Source organism: Ctenopharyngodon idella, chromosome 12 (assembly GCF_019924925.1).
Source record: "Ctenopharyngodon idella isolate HZGC_01 chromosome 12, HZGC01, whole genome shotgun sequence".
Classification (NCBI taxonomy): domain Eukaryota; kingdom Metazoa; phylum Chordata; class Actinopteri; order Cypriniformes; family Xenocyprididae; genus Ctenopharyngodon; species Ctenopharyngodon idella.
In genome coordinates, this window is record NC_067231.1 from 1,174,975 (window position 1) to 1,196,377 (window position 21,403).

Sequence of the window (21,403 nt, forward strand, 5' to 3'; positions counted from 1 at the left end):
CAGCAAAATCATCATATTAGAATGATTTCTGAAGGATCATGTGACACTGAAGACTGGAGTAATGATGCTGAAAATTCAGCTTTGATCACAGGAATAAATTACATTTTAACATACAAACCCGATTCCAAAAAAGTTGGGACACTGTACAAATTGTGAATAAAAAAGGAATGCAATAATTTACAAATCTCATAAATTATATTTTATTCACAATAGAATATAGATAACATATCAAATGTTGAAAGTGAGACATTTTGAAATGTCATGCCAAATATTGGCTCATTTTGGATTTCATGAGAGCTACACATTCCAAAAAAGTTGGGACAGGTAGCAATAAGAGGCCGGAAAAGTTAAATGTACATATAAGGAACAGCTGGAGGACCAATTTGCAACTTATTAGGTCAACTGGCAACATGATTGGGTATAAAAAGAGCCTCTCAGAGTGGCAGTGTCTCTCAGAAGTCAAGATGGGCAGAGGATCACCAATTCCCCCAATGCTGCGGCGAAAAATAGTGGAGCAATATCAGAAAGGAATTTCTCAGAGAAAAATTGCAAAGAGTTTGAAGTTATCATCATCTACAGTGCATAATATCATCCAAAGATTCAGAGAATCTGGAACAATCTCTGTGCGTAAGGGTCAAGGCCGGAAAACCATACTGGATGCCCGTGATCTTCGGGCCCTTAGACGGCACTGCATCACATACAGGAATGCTACTGTAATGGAAATCACAACATGGGCTCAGGAATACTTCCAGAAAACATTGTCGGTGAACACAATCCACCGTGCCATTCGCCGTTGCCGGCTAAAACTCTATAGGTCAAAAAAGAAGCCATATCTAAACATGATCCAGAAGCACAGGTGTTTTCTCTGGGCCAAGGCTCATTTAAAATGGACTGTGGCAAAGTGGAAAACAGTTCTGTGGTCAGACGAATCAAAACTTGAAGTTCTTTTTGGAAAACTGGGACGCCATGTCATCCGGACTAAAGAGGACAAGGACAACCCAAGTTGTTATCAGCGCTCAGTTCAGAAGCCTGCATCTCTGATGGTATGGGGTTGCATGAGTGCGTGTGGCATGGGCAGCTTACACATCTGGAAAGGCACCATCAATGCTGAAAGGTATATCCAAGTTCTAGAACAACATATGCTCCCATCCAGACGTCGTCTCTTTCAGGGAAGACCTTGCATTTTCCAACATGACAATGCCAGACCACATACTGCATCAATTACAACATCATGGCTGCGTAGAAGAAGGATCCGGGTACTGAAATGGCCAGCCTGCAGTCCAGATCTTTCACCCATAGAAAACATCTGCCGCATCATAAAGAGGAAGATGCGACAAAGAAGACCAAAGACAGTTGAGCAACTAGAAGCCTGTATTATACAAGAATGGGACAACATTCCTATTCCTAAACTTGAGCAACTTGTCTCCTCAGTCCCCAGACGTTTGCAGACTGTTATAAAAAGAAGAGGGGATGCCACACAGTGGTAAACATGGCCTTGTCCCAACTTTTTTGAGATGTGTTGATGCCATGAAATTTAAAATCAACTTATTTTTCCCTTAAAATGATACATTTTCTCAGTACAAACATTTGATATGTCATCTATGTTGTATTCTGAATAAAATATTGAAATTTGAAACTTCCACATCATTGCATTCCTTTCTTATTCACAATTTGTACAGTGTCCCAACTTTTTTGGAATCGGGTTTGTGTGTGTATATATATATATATATATACATATATAATAAATGTTAATTAATGTACATATATATACATATCCACGCAGACACACACACACACACACACATATATATATATATATATATATAGTGTGTGTGTGCCTATATACTAGTGGGTGCAGGACACTATAGTTCATTTCTGTAAGTGAGGATAGCAAAATAAAGTAAACTGTCACATATTATACCCAAAAATTCTTAATACAGTGGACTACCAGTAAAATTGATAAAAATTTAAAATCAAAAATTATTCACACACTTTGACCTGACCATGTTTTGCTTAAGTGTTAGCTGACATAATTAAGATTATTTTTTTCTGACACAGTTTAACTCTGAGATCTTGTCATATTTTATTACCATTTTTTTAAACTATAGTGAATAAACTGTATTAATGAATTAAATGTTCAAGGTGTCTGAATATATTTTGGTTTGACTGTATGTATGTATATATAATATATATATATACATATATATAGGCTATGTATGTGTGTACATCAACACGTATGCACAGAGAACGTGAATAATACGACATTTGTTAGAAGACACATGATGATCATGCACATGGAAAGTGCTGATGTCATACTATAATCGATTAGCATATGTAATACAGATGAGAGGCGGCTCGGTTAAGCCACGCCTCCACTATACCTCGAATCATTTGTAATGTACAGTGCAGCTGTCACTTATAAAGCGTTAGAGACAAACACAGTCGCGATCATCGTCAGGTCTGTCAGAGGAACATGTCCGAGCGCATCGCCTACATCACACGAGTGCAGAGCTTCAGCGCCTGCCATCGATTACACAGGTAGTGTGAAGAAATACACCAAAACTAACATTCTGACCCTCAACTAACTCTGATTTTCCATCTTGTATGTCGATCTCACATTTATCTTTATAACTTTACACTGTGAATCTTTTACACTTCAACAAGCAAAATGCGAAATGGCGTTAAACTGGTTTGGATCCATGAATTATGAATAGGATGATACTTGTGGCAGGAAGTCAGCAACATGCTGCGTCATCACGAGGGAATTATGGGGATTGTAGTTTAAAACAACCGGTCTTGATTTTACCAATAAATGTCTTCAACATCTGCCTATTTTAAGTCATTGTATTTGTATTATTATTCATTTGTTTTTAATTAATCAATGTAATTTATTTTAGCAAATCTTTAAGTGATGAGGAGAACAAACAAATATTTGGAAAGTGCAACAATCCTAATGGCCATGGTCATAATTATAAAGGTGAGTATTTATGTAGTGCCAATAAACTATGATCTCATTAGAAATCACTTAAAATCTTAATTATTTCGTGGATGCAACAAATAAATAGGATTATGATATTTATGTTTTCTAGTTGAAGTGACGGTTCGAGGAAAGGTATGGCATAATTATCTCTCACAACAGACACATTTTAATATCGGACAATCTAGTGTATTGTGAACTGTAAATATTTGTCTGTTTTCATAGATCGACAGGAACACAGGGATGGTTATGAATCTTACTGACCTAAAGGACTATATTGAGGTACGACTGTTTCTAATTTGTAGTTTACATAAGAAAACTTGTATTGAAGTTAATATATATTAAAGTTAATATATACATTTAATAGGGTTAAATCATCACAGTGGCAAAAGTGTCCCAATTTACCTGAATTTACCCTATATGAATGTTAAATACATTATATATATATATATGTGTGTGTATATATATGTATCTGTGTGTTTGTATGTAATCTCTATTAAATTCACTGAATTACTATTGAAATAACTCAAATATAAAACAATGCATGATATATGAGCACATGTACAAGGAATAAATATGCAAAAATTGTTAATAAGTTGTGTTTTTTAGGAGGCCATCATGAAACCTCTTGACCATAAAAATCTGGACCGGGATGTCCCTTACTTTTCTGATGTTGTCAGGTATGACTGTGCCCTTTTTTTGTCACATATCTGTCACGATACGTTCATTTTAACGACATATTCATGTTTATTTGTTCACGCAGCACCACAGAAAACCTGTGCGTCTTTATTTGGGACGGCATGGCGAAGCTTCTCCCGCCGGACAGCCTGTATGAGATCAAAGTGCATGAAACGGACAAGAATATTGTTGTATACAGAGGCGAATAGACTAATTGATCTCAGTGCAGGAGAAAAGCTTTCGTGGCTTTAGAAAGTGTATTAGGTGAGAGCGGCACCTGCTGCGCTTCATTCAGAACATGGACAACAATATGGGATTAATGTAAGTCACTGAGACTGAGGCTCATCTGGGAGATTGATCCTATTAAACACAGAGAGATTACACTCTCTCACACACACACACACACACACACACACACTCACAATCTTTTCCCAAACTAATTAAGTCTCAGCAACTCTTCTTTTACGTTTCTCAAAGCCTTTTTTAACAAAAGAAGGCTTGTTTGTATTTTCAAAATATTTGTACTAATGAATAATGAAAATGTTTTGATCATATTCATTTTTAGTACTTAAATCTGTTGTTGGCATTTTAATGTTTTTAAAAATGCTTTTGCTGAGAAAATGTTTTTATTTATACTACCAATAGATGGTGCTGCAAGTGTATCAGATTGCATTCCAATAAACTTTATATATTAAGATGGAAATCTCGTGTAATCGTGGAAAAGATCCTATAGATTTTCATATGTTGTTGTTGTTCTAGATGTTTGACTGTGATTTCTGTGTTGGACATTATTTATGAGAGATTTATGCCAATGTCTTTAATCTGGGGAGATGCTTGCATCAAAATGACTTAAAATAATAAATGTTGCGTGATATACAGTATTAACCTCGCTGATGTGAGGATTATCATGGAGTCAATATAATGGCACATATGTTTGCAAAAGAAAAATAAAGTATTGAGCAAAAAAAAAAAAAAGTTGTTTTGCAAAAATAATAAAAAATAAAGAATTGCAAATGAAAAATAACGAGTCTGTAGCTTCGAAGATCCATCAGAACTCTGTCTGTAAGGGGAAAAACCGGATCTTCGCACCTTCTCTCTGGTTCGGAACTCTGGGATCGGTTCGACCATCCAAAAATGTCCCATTCAGCAATGACTCAAAAGATGCTTGGTTAATATGTCTATAAATTGTGTCAATTTTGCTTTAAAAGGAAATTACATGTTGGGCAACTAATTGTTTTTAAGTTTTTAACTCGCAAGCAAAGGTTTTAGAGTCGCAAACAATGACAGCAGAACAGAAAGTAAATTTGTGCGCGCGTGATGAAAACTGCACAAAGAAAAACAAAGATTTACTCGCACTGCAAAGAGTTTTGCAAGCTATTTATTTTTGTAATTAAAGGGGACCTATAATGCCCCTTTTCACAAGATGTAATATAACTCTCTGGTGTCTCCAGAATGTGTCTGTGAAGTTTCAGCTCAAAATACCCCACAGATCATTTATTATAGCTTGTCAAATTTGCCCCTATTTGGGTGTGAGCAAAAACAAGCCATTTTTTTGTGTGTGTCCCTTTAAATGCAAATGAGTTGCTGCTCCCGGCCCCCTTTCCAGAAGAGGGCGGAGCTTTAACAGCTCACGCTTCGGTCGCTCAACAACAACAAAGCTGGAGAATCTCACGCAGACAAAATGACGACGGTGTTCATCCTTACATTGTTCAAACTGGAGTCGACACTGATGGAGAGACTCAGGAAGAAGTTACAACTTTTAGACGTTTCTGAATGGTTAGTGGATAAATTTATGTAGTTGCTGTGGAGTTGATTCAACTCATCCACTAGCATGTGCCGTCATGTTAATCTTTTGTGTTGAATTGACCCTCGTTTGTGAAGCAGTCCGGCGTAAAATGCCGGCATGTCAACAACACTCTACTACAACAACTCTTTCTTTTTGTTGCGTGTTCTCGGGGGCGGGGTTTATGTAAATTTTAGGGTTAGTGATGTCACCAACCCAGGAAGAAGCTCATTGTAGTTCCTACCAGCCATTCGTTGTAGTCAAGCGATTTAAGAAAATATCTCCCTTTGCATTGAACTTTGAGCGTCGTAACTTTGCAGGTGTTGTTTATGCTCAAACAGCAACATTACACACTAACAACACATTACACACATAAAATAAAGTTAAAAAAGTGAAATCATAATCAAGGACCCCTTTAAAACTTTAAAGACTTTTTATTTGCAATCTTTTATTTTTTAATTACAATATAATTATTTTTGCTCTCAAACATAGTATGTTTGATTGAATAAAAAGAAAAAAGTAACTCCGTAGTTCCTAAGATAACGGTAAAAAGCAGCACATGGGGGCGGGGCATCTTCAGCGCGAGCCCAGAAAGCGGTTAACGATATTTATTCAAAACTCTTACCCTCTGCGTCTACTTTAAGTGCTAAAGAAGGAAACTGTTCGGTGTAAGTTTATTTCTTTGTTGTTATTTTAATTATGTTGCACCCAACTTGTACAATCACCTTTTTCGCAAGATTTTTTGACTGTGGTACTTGGCGCGAATCGAGTAAAGGGTGAGGCGTTTTGCTAGTCAGTGTTCTCCGATTATAACGGCGAATTCTTTGCTTGGTTAAGGAATAATTATTAGAAAAATAATTATATTAGAAAAATAATTTAACGGTCCGAAGCGGACCTCGGGAGTGCATTTCTACTATTTAACGGCCCATCGTCAGTTATTCCTCTATGGTCACCACACCTACCATCTTCAAGTGTCTTGGAGACGTTGCCACAGTCCTTCTGGATTTAGTCTGTCTCAGTTTCTTCATGTGATCCCAAATGAACTCGATGATGGTGAGATCGGATCTCGTGGCTGTGCTCAGAACATACACAAATGCATACAAAAATCTCACTGGATTATTACAATTAATGGCAAAAAGAATGTTTGGAAATGTAAACTGATATTTCCTACTGACGCACTATAGCAAAGATATAAATAACTAGAGGTAAATGCTCGCGTTTCCTCTCACAGACACACGAGGGCAGCAGATATCTTTCGGTATCTGTCTTTGAAAAAAAAAAGTGTAAAACTGTTTTCCAAGCCATGTCAGTCCAGTAAATTAATAATGCAACAGTTACAATAATTAATAAATCCACCTAATATCATTTTAATTAAACATTAAAACATTAGCCAAAAGTAAAAACATGAATCTAAGGTAAGACTAAATAATGTAAGAATGCTGCATTATGTAAAATAATAATAATAATATTAATACAAAAAAATAGGCAACTGGTTAAAGTTTATTATTATTATTATTAGAGAAAATAAAGAAATACAGAATGACAGAATTATATGCAAAGAAGCATGAAAATTGTGATCACGTCACATCCGCCAGAGGGCGCTGGTTTTCAAAGCATGCGCCTTTGGCATCTACATTCTACAGACAGAAAGGACAATGTATTTGTTAGTATATGTTGTTTGTCAGAGCACAGTCACAGAGGTCATTAGAAACAGCACAACACTGCAGCAGTGATTCAGCTGAGCCGGGAGTAACTCTGTAATAAATAATCAGAGAAGTTCGATAAGCATCAAGCGAAGCGAAGAAGTCAAAGCAGGAACAATAAGGAGCTGAGTCTGGATGACTCATGCGGACTTTACTCGACGAGGACGAACAAAGATCACCAGCAGTGCTGTCGCTTTCGCGTTAGTCTGGCATGATCTTTACTGATCTGACCGGGTTATTTGTTTAAAAGTCCCGAGGATGACGAGCACACTCGTACGAATCCCGTCCGACCGCCTGATCGCTCTCGGTAAGAGACTCTTATGACTAATTCCTAAAAGATTTAGGTACGCGGTTTTGTTTACAAAGTGTTTATTGTGCGGTTTGTGTGAACTTTCAGTTCAGTGCAGAAAATGCCTCGAAAACAGTGTAAATGTCTTTACGTGTAATACTGCAGCTGAAACCTTAGTGCAGGTCACTTCAGTCCTGAAGCCTAAAATTACTTTTACACTAACATAAAATACCATGGTAATAAAATGATTTTTGGACATGGTAAGTTACCATTGTTTTTTGGACATCATGTAGTATTGTAGTACCATGGTATTATTGAAACACATTAAAGTTACATGTAAACAATATGGTTTTTGGATATAGTAATCATTCAGTATCGGTCACTGTTCTTGATTGTTTATTAAAGCTAACTGATTTCACTTTTTTCCCCCTCTAAATGTCACCTTAAATCTTTCTTGATTTGCTTTAGGTTTAAGATTGTATTTTACCCTCATCCCAGACACATTTTCTATCTTAAAACATGGAAATTAATTACAAAAATATTAAATACTGCATCTTTAAAACTTCATAATCTAAACAAAAAGTGAAATAATTATAAGCCATGTCAATATTTATTCTGCCAAAATCATTTATATCTTTTTTTTTTTCTTTCAATAAAAGCTGTTTCTCACTCGTGACATCATATTCAACACAACAAACTATTTTTTTTTGCTTGGTTATATAGATGCAGGCTTGTCAGTTCAGTAAACACTTCATAGGTAATAGTTAAAGGGTTAGTTCACCCAAAAATGAAAATTCTGTCAATTACTCGCTCTCATGTCGTTCCAAACCTGTAAGACTTTCGTTCATCTTCGGAACACAAATTAAGATATTTTCAATGAAATCTGAGAGCTTTCTCACCCTCCATTGACAGTCTGCGCAATTACCACTTTGACGCTTCAAAAAGTTCATAAAGAGATTGTAAAACTAATCCATATGAATTGAGTGGTTTAGTCCAAATTTTCTGAAGATGAACAAAAGTCTTATGGATTTGGAATGACATGAGGGTGAGTAATTTTCATTTTATTTAGATTTTTTTCTCGAAATTTAACGAGTTTTTTCTCGAAACACAATGACTTTATTCTTGAAATTTAGTATGTTTATTGTCGACATTTTATTTCGACTGTTTTTCTCGAAATTTCACGTTTTTTTTTCCCGAAACACGATGACTTTATTCTCGAAATTTAATGAGTTTATTCTCAACATTTTATTGAGACTTTTTTTTCTCGAAATTTAACATTTTTTTTCCTCGAAACACGACTTTATTCTTGAAATTTAGTACGTTTATTGTCAACATTTTATTTTGACTTTTTTTTTTTTTTTTCAAAATTTAACAATTTTTTACTCGAAACATGATGACTTTATTCTCAAAATTTAGTGTTTGTTGTCAACATTTTATTTAGACTTTTTCTCTAAATTTAACGAGTTTTTTCTCAACACAATGACTTCTCAATTTAATGAGTTTATTCTTGACATTTTATTTTTAACTTTTTTCTTGAAATTGAAAGTTTTTTTTTCTCAAAACACGACTTTATTCTTGAAATTTAGTACGTTTATTGTCAACATTTTTTTTTTTCGAAATGTAACGTGTTTTTTCTTGAAACACGACTTTATTCTCGAAATTTAGTACGTTTATTTATTGACATTTTATTTTGACTTCTTTTTCGAGTTTTTTCTCGAAACACAACAATTTTATTAAAATTTAATGAGTTTACTTTTTTTTCTCAAGTTCTCGAATTTAATCTCGCATTTTAATGACTTTAATCTCACGATGGTTTTATTTTTTTTATTATTGCTTGGCCCTAATCCTCTTCCGTAGTTTATTGTGTGATGATTTATATCAGTTTTTCTTATCATTATGGCTGTCTCTCAGTTGTGGCATCATATTTACCACACTAAACAATTTTTGCACTTAAAAAAAGTTTCTTCAAAAGCATTTTCCAGTCGAGCTGTAATTTTGTCACATGATGCAAAAATAATTGATTTAATTGTATTCAGGATACAGTGTGTCAGCAGTGAATCCGCACCGCTCACATGCTCCCGTCTGGAAAGCACAAACACAGACAAGCAACATCATACAAACTGTGCTGACCAGAATTAACTGTTATATAAAAGGAAATATTCAGCATGAAATATTTTATACATTTCTGTTGGCACTGAGGAAGCAGTTGTGTCACATTTAGGAGAGTTTTCAGCTGGTCTTGAGTTTGAATATGGTTTCATGCCGACACTGCAGCCTTCAGCTTCCACATCTGTGACTGCTTGAGGTATCAGTTCAACTCTGAAAATAGAAGACAGGAAACGGCTCATATTGATGGCTAAGTCTGTTATTAGGGTTGACAGATGGCTTGCCAGAGCCAAAATGAAACTGAATGCATATGCTTTCATTGGATTGCACAATGTGCTTTAGGCGGAATAAAGGAAACCGAGTGCTCTTTTAAAGAGCCTGGCAGATTTGTTTGTTTTGGGGCTGGAGCAAAAAATCGATACAGCATAGTAACATGATATTTTGTGGGGGAATATTGTATCGATACACAGACGACAAGTATCATTCATTTCAGACCAGTTTCATTCTAAAAGTTGTAACTTCTTCCTGAGTCTCTCCATCAGTGTCGACTCCGGTTTGAACAATGTAAGGCTGAACACTGTTGTCATTTTGTCTGCGTGAGATTCTCCAGCTTTATAGTTGTTCAGCGACCGAAGCGCGAGCTGTTAAAGCTCCGCCCTCTTCTGGAAAGGGGGCTGGGAGCAGCAGCTCATTTGCATTTAAAGGGACACACACAAAAACGGCGTGTTATTGCAATATCCCAAAATGTTTAAATTGTTGTATCGCGGCTTTCATGTTTAGATAATGATTATTAATTTATTAAGAGAATTTAAGATGTAGTGATATGTCTGTGTGTTTTTGTTCACTCAGTGATGCAGTGAAGATGGCAGGCGCTGGCATTGAGTACAGGAAGAATGCACTTATCCCATGTCGGCACCAACAAAATCTGCTTCCTGCTTTCCCTGGCATTTTGTGCCCTACTGGTGCTCCTTATTCCCTCCCTGCAACCTCCGCAGCGTCAGACGGATCTGCCCCAACCGCGGCCCCGTGCCAAGCCTGCCAGACACGACCTCTACGGGAACCCCGGCCAAGGAAGTCATGGTGCCAAGGATGGTAGTTTCATTCACCCACTTCCTCCCGGAGGACGACCCCAGGACCCGCAGAGGTTGTTAGAGGGGGACGCTGCAAACGCCAATGCCCCCGGGTCCCGTTCCAAAGACTCTTTGGATTTGAGAGACATTTTTATTGCCGTTAAGACCACCAGGAAATATCACAAGTCCAGACTGCAGCTCCTGTCCCAGACATGGGTGTCCAAAGCCAAGGAACAGGTAGGAAAGCATTACGTTTATCTACTAATACTAAATAATCACCATTATTCTAACATCCACTAAAGGTAAAACATTTTTTTGATCTGTTTTGGTAGTTTTTCATTACTTTTTTTTTTTTTTAAGGGTTGTTCTAGTTCACCCAAGTTCTCTATTTAAATGCAACCACAAAATGTAAATATGAACATTTAATTGAACTCTCTGAAAATTGCAAATCCTGTATCCCAATCGGGACATCGACAATGAAAAAATAAACTTTAGTTGTTTTTTTTTTTAAATGATATTGAAAAATATCAATAAATCAATGTACATATCTAGTATTTGCATTAGAACGACATACACAACAACATGAGGTGAAAAAATGCATTTATTCAGAAAATTAAATATAAAATAAGAAATTTCAAAAATAAAGTTGTCGAAACTATTTGATGACAGCTCACTAATAATTTGCCATTTTCAACCAATAAGTATTTTTATGGTTTGGATAAATTGTATAATATTTTGTGTAAATGAATAAAAAATAAAACATTAAAAACTAAAATTTTATTTTATTTTCATTTTAAATACTAGAAGTGAATTCTTCACAACATTAAAATATAAAAAGTATCAAAAATGGATATTCATTTTGAGATTTACTTAAAAAAAATACATTTAATAGTGTTATTAAATTATTAAAGTGTTTTAATAATTACTTTTAAGTAAGGGTCATTGACGAATAAGGTTTTTAAAAGTGTAAAAAAAAACATAATTGAGCTATAAGTAATTTTGAAGTTTTATTAAGTGTTAACAATAAGATTAGGTGGTTTTTATAATCAATTAACACTGCTTTTGTCATTTTTTACAAGATGGACAAAATTTGTCACCAAAAAAGTCATTCGGTTTAACCAAAATTTCGGTTTTACCGAATGACGATATTTTCAAACAATGCTAACAGGCTGATATCTAGCTAGCTAGAAAAAGGCAATCAAACATTTTATATTTAGTACAAGTTTTTAAAATATTACAACATTTTCCATGTTTTATAGCGGTTGTACCGAATGACCTGATGTTTCGGGACATGAGTATGATCAAGTGAAAACATGAATTTTTCAAATAGTTAAGAGAGAGTTAATTACTTTGCTTCACGATCATGTGGTCCTTTGCAGGTGTCTGAATGATGTCACATCCTGTCACATGATATTGACCGCATGACTTGATCCAAAATGGTCCCTTTATATTGGTTACTCCAAATGACATCAATGAAATTCATTTTTCCGGACATTCTTTCTCATAACAAAGCAACGACTTCTACACATAATTCTAATATCATTTTGCACTATGTTGATATACGATTATAAAATCATGCCAGAATAAAAATATATACATTTATTAAATTTTACGATATTTTAATCACAAATGAAATGGCTGTATTGGCCTTTGGACAGTTAAACCGAATGACCTTTTGACACTTCAAAATCTTTAAAATACCTTTATATGTAGAAAATATAATTAAAACCTTTTGGATTCAATAAAAGAGATCTAGTTGTACTACCTTACATACTTTGGATGTCATATCTTTGTTTTTTATTATTATTAATGCCTTTGGACAAAAAAATGACCCGTCACGTCATTGACCCGTAAGCATTAAAAAAATATACAATATCAGCCAATACCAATAAGGTTAAAGAACCTGGATGGAAGTACATTGAAATGAAATAAACTGTAGGGCGGAGACTCTGTTCTATCCGACCGTTGTTGATAGGATGGAGGCAGAACTGAATGCGATAAAGGCGGAGTTTAAACTTACTAAATAATCACCAGAGAGAAGTCTGTTGTTTCACTGGAAGATCGATTTGTGACATTTTGATTAAACATAACAAGGTCCAAAAAATGTATGCATGGGTGTGAATCGTTCACAATACAAAACAAATGGGCTGAACTTCCATTTCATGTGGACTTTATTGCTCCTCTGGACCTGTGCATGTGATTTCAGTTGTCCAGTGACATGTTTAAAGGTGTTGATACACACATTGGTCAGCGCAAACCTGTGAGGAGGAAGTGTGGCCGCTGCTTTCTGGCGGCGCGCCTGGTGCTTTTAAGAGTATAGGGGTTAGTGTTGGTGCCCCTCGGGCCCCCTGGAAGAGGAAGTTCCTCAGCAACCCGAGACCCACAGACACAAGACAGCGTGTGTTTGCTTTCATCCAAGTGCGTTTGCTTGACTGCCAAAGGCGCCAGGGCAGTAGACGCCCCCCCTTCCTGAGGCCTCTCCAGAGTGCCGAGTGGGGCCCAAGGGGGCCCCGAGCTTGACTTAACCTGTAAAGCAGCGCAGCACCATTGTTTCGCCATTACACAACAGGGCCAAAATGCACAGAAGAAATTTCAAGAACTCAGCTTCGCTCATAAAGCTAGATTGTGTGTTTGGTAAGTGCCAGCTCATGCCAGAAGAAACATTCTTTCCCTATTAGATTTGCAATGTCCAGAGTTTGGGACAAAGTCCACTTCTTAACCTTTTTCCTTATATGACTTTCTACTTGAATAACCTTCTACTTTTAGCAGTTTTTTTTTTTTTTAGTTACACTTTCTGAAAAAGGTTGGAAAGCTTTAATCCTCAACTCTGGCAAAAACAATCTCAGACATTCTCACAGTGGCTTTGTTCAGGAGTTTTCCAGGAAAATATCAAGAATCCCTTTCATTTCCAGTTTTGTGACCTAGTGGAGGTGATATGGAGGACTTGAAAGCAATAGTTTATCCAAAAATGAAAATTATGTCTTGGAGGTTTTAAAAAGGTTTCCCTTTTTAAAAGCTCAAACATGCTGTTTGCCAGAAACTTCATGAATAAGCCAGTCCTGGATCCAGAGATGGCTCTGTCCCTCTCAGGCACCTGTAGTTGATCAGGGGTGCTGCTCGTCTCCAGATACTTGTGGCTTGTGTTTTGGATAGACATTTTGAGGGAACGTAGGGTCAGGATGCACAGAGCAATCATCTGTTCCTTTAAAGATGAAGTAATTTTCTCATACCCCAGTTTAATATGCAGAATATACATATAATGTGTATACACTCACCGGCCACTTTATTAGGTACACCTTGCTAGTACCAGTGCCTTCAGAACTGCCTTAATTCTTCATGGCATTGATTCAACAAGCTGCTGGAAACATTCCTCAGAGATTTTAGTCCATATTGACATGAAAGCATAAAATAAACGCTAACTGAAATAAATTAAATATTAAAAAAATGTATTTTGTTTCTGAAAGTTGTTTCTCTGTTTCAGACGTTTATCTTCACTGATCAAGAGGATAAGGAGCTCAAGCAGAAAGCAGGTAGTGTCTCTTAAATAATCACCTTGAAACCATTTTACAGCTTAATATTAAGAGAAAAAAATCCAGATGCCATAATAAAATCTCACCACTCGACTAGCCGACCATCCTGACCCCATTCATGCTTCATTTCATCATGACATGGACTGTGTGTCATGTGAAATTTTGCAATGACTAAACATCCCGATGTCATAAATCACGAAACCATAAGTGGTCTGTCATTGTCTCCTCAAGGGCTCAACATCATCAACACCAACTGCTCCGCGGCGCACACGCGTCAAGCCCTGTGCTGCAAGATGTCTGTGGAGTATGACAAGTTCATCGAGTCACAAAAAAAGTTGAGTTCATCTCTTCAAGCTCCCAATGCATGAAATCATGGCATTCAGTCATCATGGAGTCATTATCAGCAGATGTTTCATTCATTTACACTGAATCTTTTGACTTTTTAAAGCATTTTTGAAATGCGTCTCTTATGCTCACCGAGGCTGCAGTAATATTGTGAAATATTATTAGACATTTCTCTGAGTATATTTAGGGGCCAAGCACTGAAGGTGCGTAGGCACCTATTGTATTCGTTGGCGTTCTTCTTCTTCTTCCGCTCTGGAAGTCTATGGCAGCTTGTGGGAAAGTTATGAAATTTGGCACTCTGATAGAGGCCAGTCGGAACTGTCACCATAGCAAATTTGGAGTCTCTATCTCAAACCCTCTAGCGCCACCAACTGTCCAAACTTGCACTCATATTTATGCTAATAACTTTTGATCCGTAAGGGCTAGAAAACTGCAAATTATTTTTCCTCTGATTCCTTGGCTCAAGACGATTCGATTGCACCCTATGACACCATTTTCCGTCATGAAAATTTTCCCACCATTTTGAATTTTCCAAAAAACCTACCTTTTCTAAATTTGCAAAAATAAAAAATTTGTGAAAATGGAACCAGATCATCTTCAGACCATGCTGACCAAAAGTTCAAGAACTCAAGTCGAATTCAAGTCGATTTGTCAAACCGTTTTTGAAAAATGTGCGAACGAATTTTACGTAGCACTTGCAAAAATAGACGTATAAAACACTATCGTATTCAGACCAAACTTAGCCCATGTCATTACAAGCATGACTTGAGATTACATGCTGCGTTTCAGCACAGCGCCACCTACTGGACCGGAAATGTGAATGACGATCGGAAACTTCTGAACGGTTTGTCCAAAAATCATAAAAGTTGTCTTGTTAAATTCGGGGCGTCATGCCAAGTCGAATTATATGGCGGCCATTTTGGATGTCAGCCATTTTGAATTTTGTAGTAAAATGCTGTATTTTACAAACGCATGAACAAATCATTACGAAACTCGATATGGGTCATTGGCACGAAGCCCTGAAGGAGTCTGAGAAGTTTCAGCGCCACCTAGTGATGAAAAATATATTTACATGCTTATAACTTTGGATGTGGTTGACTTATTCTCACGATAGTCATCTCCTTGGATTCCTGAATCCTTACCGAGTCCAACGATACCAAACATGCTAGGTTTCACCTTATGGTTAATGCAACGTTGTGATTTAGCATTTAAACAACGTTTGCGAATATCTTCTAAACAGTAAGTCCAAACGAGACGAAACCACCATAGGAAAATCGAAATCATAGGTCATTGGCTATATGCTAATGGCCAAATGGCAAAATTTTGATAGTAAGTGGCAAAAAATGCGATCAAAGTCAGGTGTGGGTCATTTTTTATGTGTTTATACATGTAAATGTCTATAACTCCTAAACGAAATGAGATATTTTCACTAAATTTGACATGTTAATGTATGGGGGCACTCTGAGGACACACAAAAAAGCAGTGGGACTGCGCCATTTGGTTGCGCTATAATTGAACAAAACATGAAATTGGCTCTAAATGTATTACTGTTGGTGTGATTGACTTCAAAATCGACATGCAGTGTCTTTGTCTCGGTTGCTATCATAGTCCATCCTTGTTTGCTTCTGTTGTGCTTGGCCCCTTAATTGCTGCTTGGAGCTATATTTTTAAATCTAATTTATTTCTGTGATCAAAGCTGAATTTTCAGCATCATTACTCCAGTCTTCAGTGTCACATGATCCTTCAGAAATCATTCTGATATGATGATTTGCTGCTCAAGAAACATTTATGATTATTATCAATAAGGGGTGTGTGATATTTATTGTCTACGTTAATATCGTAATTGTTGTTTTAACGATATGCAAGCTGACATTATCGAGTGTATCACATCTGTTCTGCAGGTGGTTCTGTCACGTGGATGATGATAACTATGTGATCCTGCCCAGTTTGCTGGAGCTGCTGTCGTCCTACTCTCACACACAGGACGTGTACCTGGGAAGACCCAGTCTGGACCACCCCATCGAGGCCGCCGAGAGGGTCAAGAGCGACGGATCGGTGAGCTCGGCTTGTCCTTTGACTGGAAAGAAAGAGCAGGTGTAATTAAGTGGGGGAAACTTTTGAATGGTCGTTTATTAATCTCTGTTCTGCAGGTGTCGGTGAAGTTCTGGTTTGCCACTGGAGGAGCTGGATTCTGCATCAGCCGAGGCTTAGCGCTCAAAATGAGTCCATGGGCAAGGTACATTCACTCCTACCCTTTGCTCAGTGATCTTGCACTGATTATGCTGCTAAACAAGTTTTTACTTGGTAGGAAATATTTAAACAAAACATCATTGGCATGCATGCATTCATGCCTGTTACCCAGATCCACTTTGCATGTAAACACATCTTCCTGCATTCTTGTCAGCTTTATTCAGCGAGCGCATGACTGACGATACAACGGTTTTGATATCAACAACTTGTAATTATATATTTAAGACATCATATATGCAAATTGTCACTGTTAATTTGCATATAGGCCTCTAAAACAGGTTTACATGCAAATCGATACACTGTCTTTTGGTTGTTATCAGTGTTTTGGTGTTCAATTAAATTTCTTTCTCTCCCACAGTCTTGGAAACTTCATTACAACTGCAGAGAAGATCCGCCTCCCAGACGACTGTACAGTAGGCTACATCATCGAGGCCTTGCTGGAAGTTCCTCTGACACACACAGGCCTGTTTCACTCACACCTGGAGAATCTCCAGAGACTCCCTACGGACAACATACTCAAACAGGTCAGATTGCTGAGAGGACCTCGGGATAAAAGAGTGGGGATTTTTCCAAATGTTCAGCATAACGTATAATAGAGAAACTGCAAGTTTGTTTTCAAGAGTTACACTTGTAAATATAGCTGCCAGCAGCAATTAATGGGGTTCAAGCATTTTAAGGCCTTTAAGCACATGCGTAAAAAGATTTTTGTTTTATTTAGCAAATCTGTAACCACCTCGATCATAGATGGAAAAGACCATTTACAGCCAATACAGGCAATTTACCATATGAAATATGTGGTTTTAAAGCTTTTTAACAGTTATCGAGGTTGAGCCAAAAACCTAGGACTAGTTCGCCAAAGTTGGTTTTTGAAATAATCTCTAATATTTAACGAACAATTCGATGGACAGCGGCGGTCCTAGAGGCAAAGTTGCTCAGAATGCGGAGTTCTACCATGTAGTACGAGAAAAACGCGAAGGTGCTCCCCGGTAGAGTCAAACAGGCCCAGCGAGTTTCATTCTGATCGGCCTCCATTAACCTTGTCTGATAGCTGCTCAAAATTCATTGGCCAATGGCGGACATGTTTTTTGAGATACGCCAATGTCCTCACAGACAATCATGGCACCTCAGACAAAGACACTCGATGCCAATTTTCAAGTCAATCGGACTAACGGTGAAGTAGTTACAGACATTTTCATGTTTTTTTCTGTTATAGCGCCACCAAGTGGCCAGTCGTCGCATCCTTTTTCACTCGTCCACAGAATGAGCTCTTACATAGGTGTGCCAAGTTTGGTGAAAATATCTCATTCTGTTCACGAGTTATAGCCATTTTAGTAAAAGTGGCTCCGCCCACTTTGAACGTTTTGCCGCCCTTAGAGACCGTGAATTGAAATTTCAACTTTTTTTGATAATTATTGACAATCAGACTCCAGTGAATCTCGCTGCACTGGTTTGGTTTCGATCGGGTCAAAAACCTAGAACTAGTTTGCAAAAGTAGGTTTTTCAAAAAATCCAAAATACCCAAAAATTTCGCCATTTTGTACTTTTCACCGCTGTAGCGCCCCCATCAGCCTGATCAGGCCAAGCCTTGGTGACGTTGTAAACGGTGTAAGTACTACCAGCCCTCAAAGTTTCAAGTCTCTACGACTTACGGTTTGGTCTGCCCGATCACTTTTAGGGGAGAAAATTTAACAATTGCGATAGGGTTTCAGCGCTACACACTTAAACTCCTAAAAATATTAACCCTATAAAGCCTACTGGATCATATTTGATACACAGAATTCAAAGGCCTCTAAATTATCAACAAAAGATTTTTTTATTGTTTTATAATTTTCTATAAGATTTGTTGTTGAACGGCATTTGAAAAAAATGACATTTTTTTTTCCTGACAATGTCAGGCTTTACAGGGTTAATATTGTAGCACCCTGGTTGTCAAAACAAGTGTACACTTCCAGCATTTATTGAAGGCTTGGCTTTGATCCCAGATTACTGTCCCATCTGTGTAAATATATATCCTACTTACACAATACCTGCCGACTTCAATCCCATGATGACTCTTATGACTGAGATCCTCACAGTTTCTGTTGCTTTGCTTTCCTCCGTAGGTGACCCTCAGTTATGGTGGATTCGAGAACAGGAGGAATGTGGTCAGTGTCGGGGGAGTGTTCTCATTGGCTGAAGACCCTTCACGGTACACATACATGCACACCAAATATTAGTTTCAGTGCTGGATTTTATTAACGAGGCCATTTTATGCTCATTTACAAAGTTGTTTTTGGGCTCTACTAGATTGAATGTTGATTATTTTCCTCATATTCTCCATTGTTCAGCTCCTCTCTTCCCAGTCTGTCAGTAACGCTCTGTTTAGTTCCTGTCTCTATGAAGCCCCTCCTTCTGAAAAGCACACTGTGCTCTGATTGGTCGGCTGGAGCAGTGTGTTGTGATTGGTGTTTGGGAAATGTCCCGCCCCTTACCATAACCGCCAGTTTCAACACACTACTAACTAACTCAACCAGGCCCCGCCCCTTTATTCTGCATATGAATTATTTAAATGAGGAATAAATGTAGGTGTTTCAGGGAGTTCAGAAACACTGACACTGATATAGAGAATAACTCCCACTGGAAAAGCTTTTTCATGCTCAAACAGCAACATTACACACTAAAGAAAGTTAAAAATGTTTTTTAAAAAAGCTTCATATGTTCTCGGGCATAAAATGTAAGTTGCACTCGTCTTTTCTTCCCTATTGTGACATATATCTGAGTGAAACTGCTTCTCAAACAAGAACAAATGTAGGGCGGGGCTTGATTTTTGTTTGGGGAATTGATTGGATGGTTGTGGTTTGCAATTGGTGGATCTCATGTGAGTGACAGGTTGCCCCGCCCTCATCATCAGAGAAGAGATGTCGCTGCAAGAGAGAGGGAAACTTATTCTGATTCAAGACTATGAGGAACATGAATTTAAAAGAAAATGTGCACAGATAAATCATTTAATATTATACATATAATGAACTGCAATATTTTATAAAAAATTCTATTTCATGGTGACTTTAATCAACCATTATCTCTTCAGGTTTAAAACGGTTCACTGCCTACTCTACCCCGACACTGAGTGGTGCCCACGCAAGACTCGTCACTGACCTCTGGGATACGAGTGCCTCGTCACGGAGCAGACCTTCGCAAGCTCAACTTCCATAAAACTCTTTATACCAAAATAATACTGAGCTGGTTGGTGGCTTGTAAAGCTATTTAACAAGTGTTTTTTGGTACTTTCTGTGTTTATATGGTGAAACAGGGTGGCTGTAATTTATTGTTGTCCTGAAATATTGTGTTTTTGAGAAGTGCCAACTGGTTTACATATACTGAGCGTTTTGGAAGGATTGTGCTATCTGTTAGATTTACTGGGGGATTTTTCGTTGGAATGATTCGAGCCTTTGACATCATCTTTATAGAGTTGTCTTTTTCCTAAGGGTCATAAATATGCCAGGTGCAATCCTTAAAATTTGTGTGCAAGATGGACAAGAAAAACAGTATTAATGCAGTTATAGTATTTTGTTTCCAAGATTTATGCAACCACCAGCTCATCTACTGCCAATGCTTTTCAGCTTGCGTTCTTATTCAGTGTCTCTAGATGTGCAGGCTAGAACTCTTGGACGGAAAATATACAGACCAAAAGCAATTGTTGCAACCAGTCCAAGTCTTGCTAATTTATCCATTGCTTGCCATTTATATTTTAACAAACATGACCGTTTAAATGTGTTTTATGTGCCGTTCAAAGGATCCTTCTGATATTTGCACAAACACGTTCCTCACTGCAGGCCAGTGGTTTGCGTAATCATGCCAAAACTACACTAACAGTGACAGACACTTTGTAAATGTGATCTCCGTTGACACTACCAAATGCTATTGCAGTTGAATGTCTTTGCACCTGTTTTTTTTTTTTTAAATCTGATGACTGATAATGTTGTAAAGTATGATTTTCATTTTAATAAATTTATTTATTATGCATGTGCCAGTGTATGCATGATTCGTGCCTGTTACTGCAATGCAACTGCATGTGGTTTATAAGATGTAAAATGTCCTGCGTGGAAACTGGAAAGTAGTTGATTTATTATACTATGAATTATTTTCTTCTCTCAAATCCACTCTCACAGTCTCCCCTGAAGTTCATGCACTCAAAACATATTTCCAAAACCTTTTTTTTTTTTTTTTTAAATGTTGCATATAATTAATAAATTACTCATTACAGAGTTCCTGTAGCTTTTTCAGTAAAAGCTGGTATTTGATTATCAGGGAATGTATGAACTTATAAAATGTTCTATACGTTGCTTATTTGCAATAAATAATAAAATGCATAATGTAAAAATATTCTGAATTATGCATGGCAGTGAATTAAATTGCTCTAAAATCTTGACATTTTAGCCATTTTATGATCCGTAAAGGGATAGTTCACCCAAAAAGAAAATTCTGCCATCATTTACTCACCCTCAGGTTGTTCCAAACCTGTATAAAATTCTTTGTTCTGCTGAACACAAAGTATATCTCTAAATGATAACAAAATTTTCATTTTTGTGTGAACTATCCCTTTAAAGGACCTCATATAGGAGCTTTTTTTGCCCATGATCTTATTAAAAAGTCAACCAATATTAATCAATATCGTGGATAAATTGAAAGCGAG

At 37.1% G+C, this 21,403-nt stretch overlaps 2 protein-coding genes across 2 annotated transcripts; both read left to right on the forward strand.

The window, feature by feature from the left end:
• Positions 1-2,289: 2,289 nt before the first annotated feature.
• pts (6-pyruvoyltetrahydropterin synthase) lies at positions 2,290-4,359 on the forward strand. Its single transcript, XM_051915233.1, has 6 exons — positions 2,290-2,538; positions 2,898-2,977; positions 3,090-3,112; positions 3,203-3,259; positions 3,587-3,657; positions 3,741-4,359. The coding sequence occupies exons 1-6, from the start codon at positions 2,474-2,476 to the stop codon at positions 3,862-3,864; spliced, it is 420 nt and encodes a 139-aa protein (XP_051771193.1). The 5' UTR covers positions 2,290-2,473; the 3' UTR covers positions 3,865-4,359.
• Positions 4,360-7,045: 2,686 nt separating this feature from the next.
• On the forward strand, positions 7,046-20,733 carry rfng (RFNG O-fucosylpeptide 3-beta-N-acetylglucosaminyltransferase). Its single transcript, XM_051915065.1, has 9 exons — positions 7,046-7,448; positions 10,386-10,843; positions 14,088-14,136; positions 14,368-14,470; positions 16,383-16,536; positions 16,632-16,717; positions 17,090-17,255; positions 18,834-18,919; positions 19,799-20,733. Exons 2-9 carry the CDS (start codon positions 10,430-10,432, stop codon positions 19,863-19,865), a joined length of 1,125 nt encoding a protein of 374 aa, XP_051771025.1. The 5' UTR covers positions 7,046-7,448; positions 10,386-10,429; the 3' UTR covers positions 19,866-20,733.
• Positions 20,734-21,403: the final 670 nt, after the last annotated feature.

Bases quoted from the DNA above. Each gene is read 5' to 3' on its own strand.
- pts (XM_051915233.1), top strand. From the start codon at position 2,474: ATGTCCGAGCGCATCGCCTACATCACACGAGTGCAGAGCTTCAGCGCC. The intron at 2,978-3,089 runs GTGAGTATTTAT...TATGTTTTCTAG, and splicing joins CCATGGTCATAATTATAAAG to TTGAAGTGACGGTTCGAGGA. The intron at 3,113-3,202 runs GTATGGCATAAT...CTGTTTTCATAG, and splicing joins AAGTGACGGTTCGAGGAAAG to ATCGACAGGAACACAGGGAT.
- rfng (XM_051915065.1), top strand. From the start codon at position 10,430: ATGCACTTATCCCATGTCGGCACCAACAAAATCTGCTTCCTGCTTTCC. The intron at 10,844-14,087 runs GTAGGAAAGCAT...TCTCTGTTTCAG, and splicing joins TGTCCAAAGCCAAGGAACAG to ACGTTTATCTTCACTGATCA. The intron at 14,471-16,382 runs GTTGAGTTCATC...TCTGTTCTGCAG, and splicing joins TTCATCGAGTCACAAAAAAA to GTGGTTCTGTCACGTGGATG.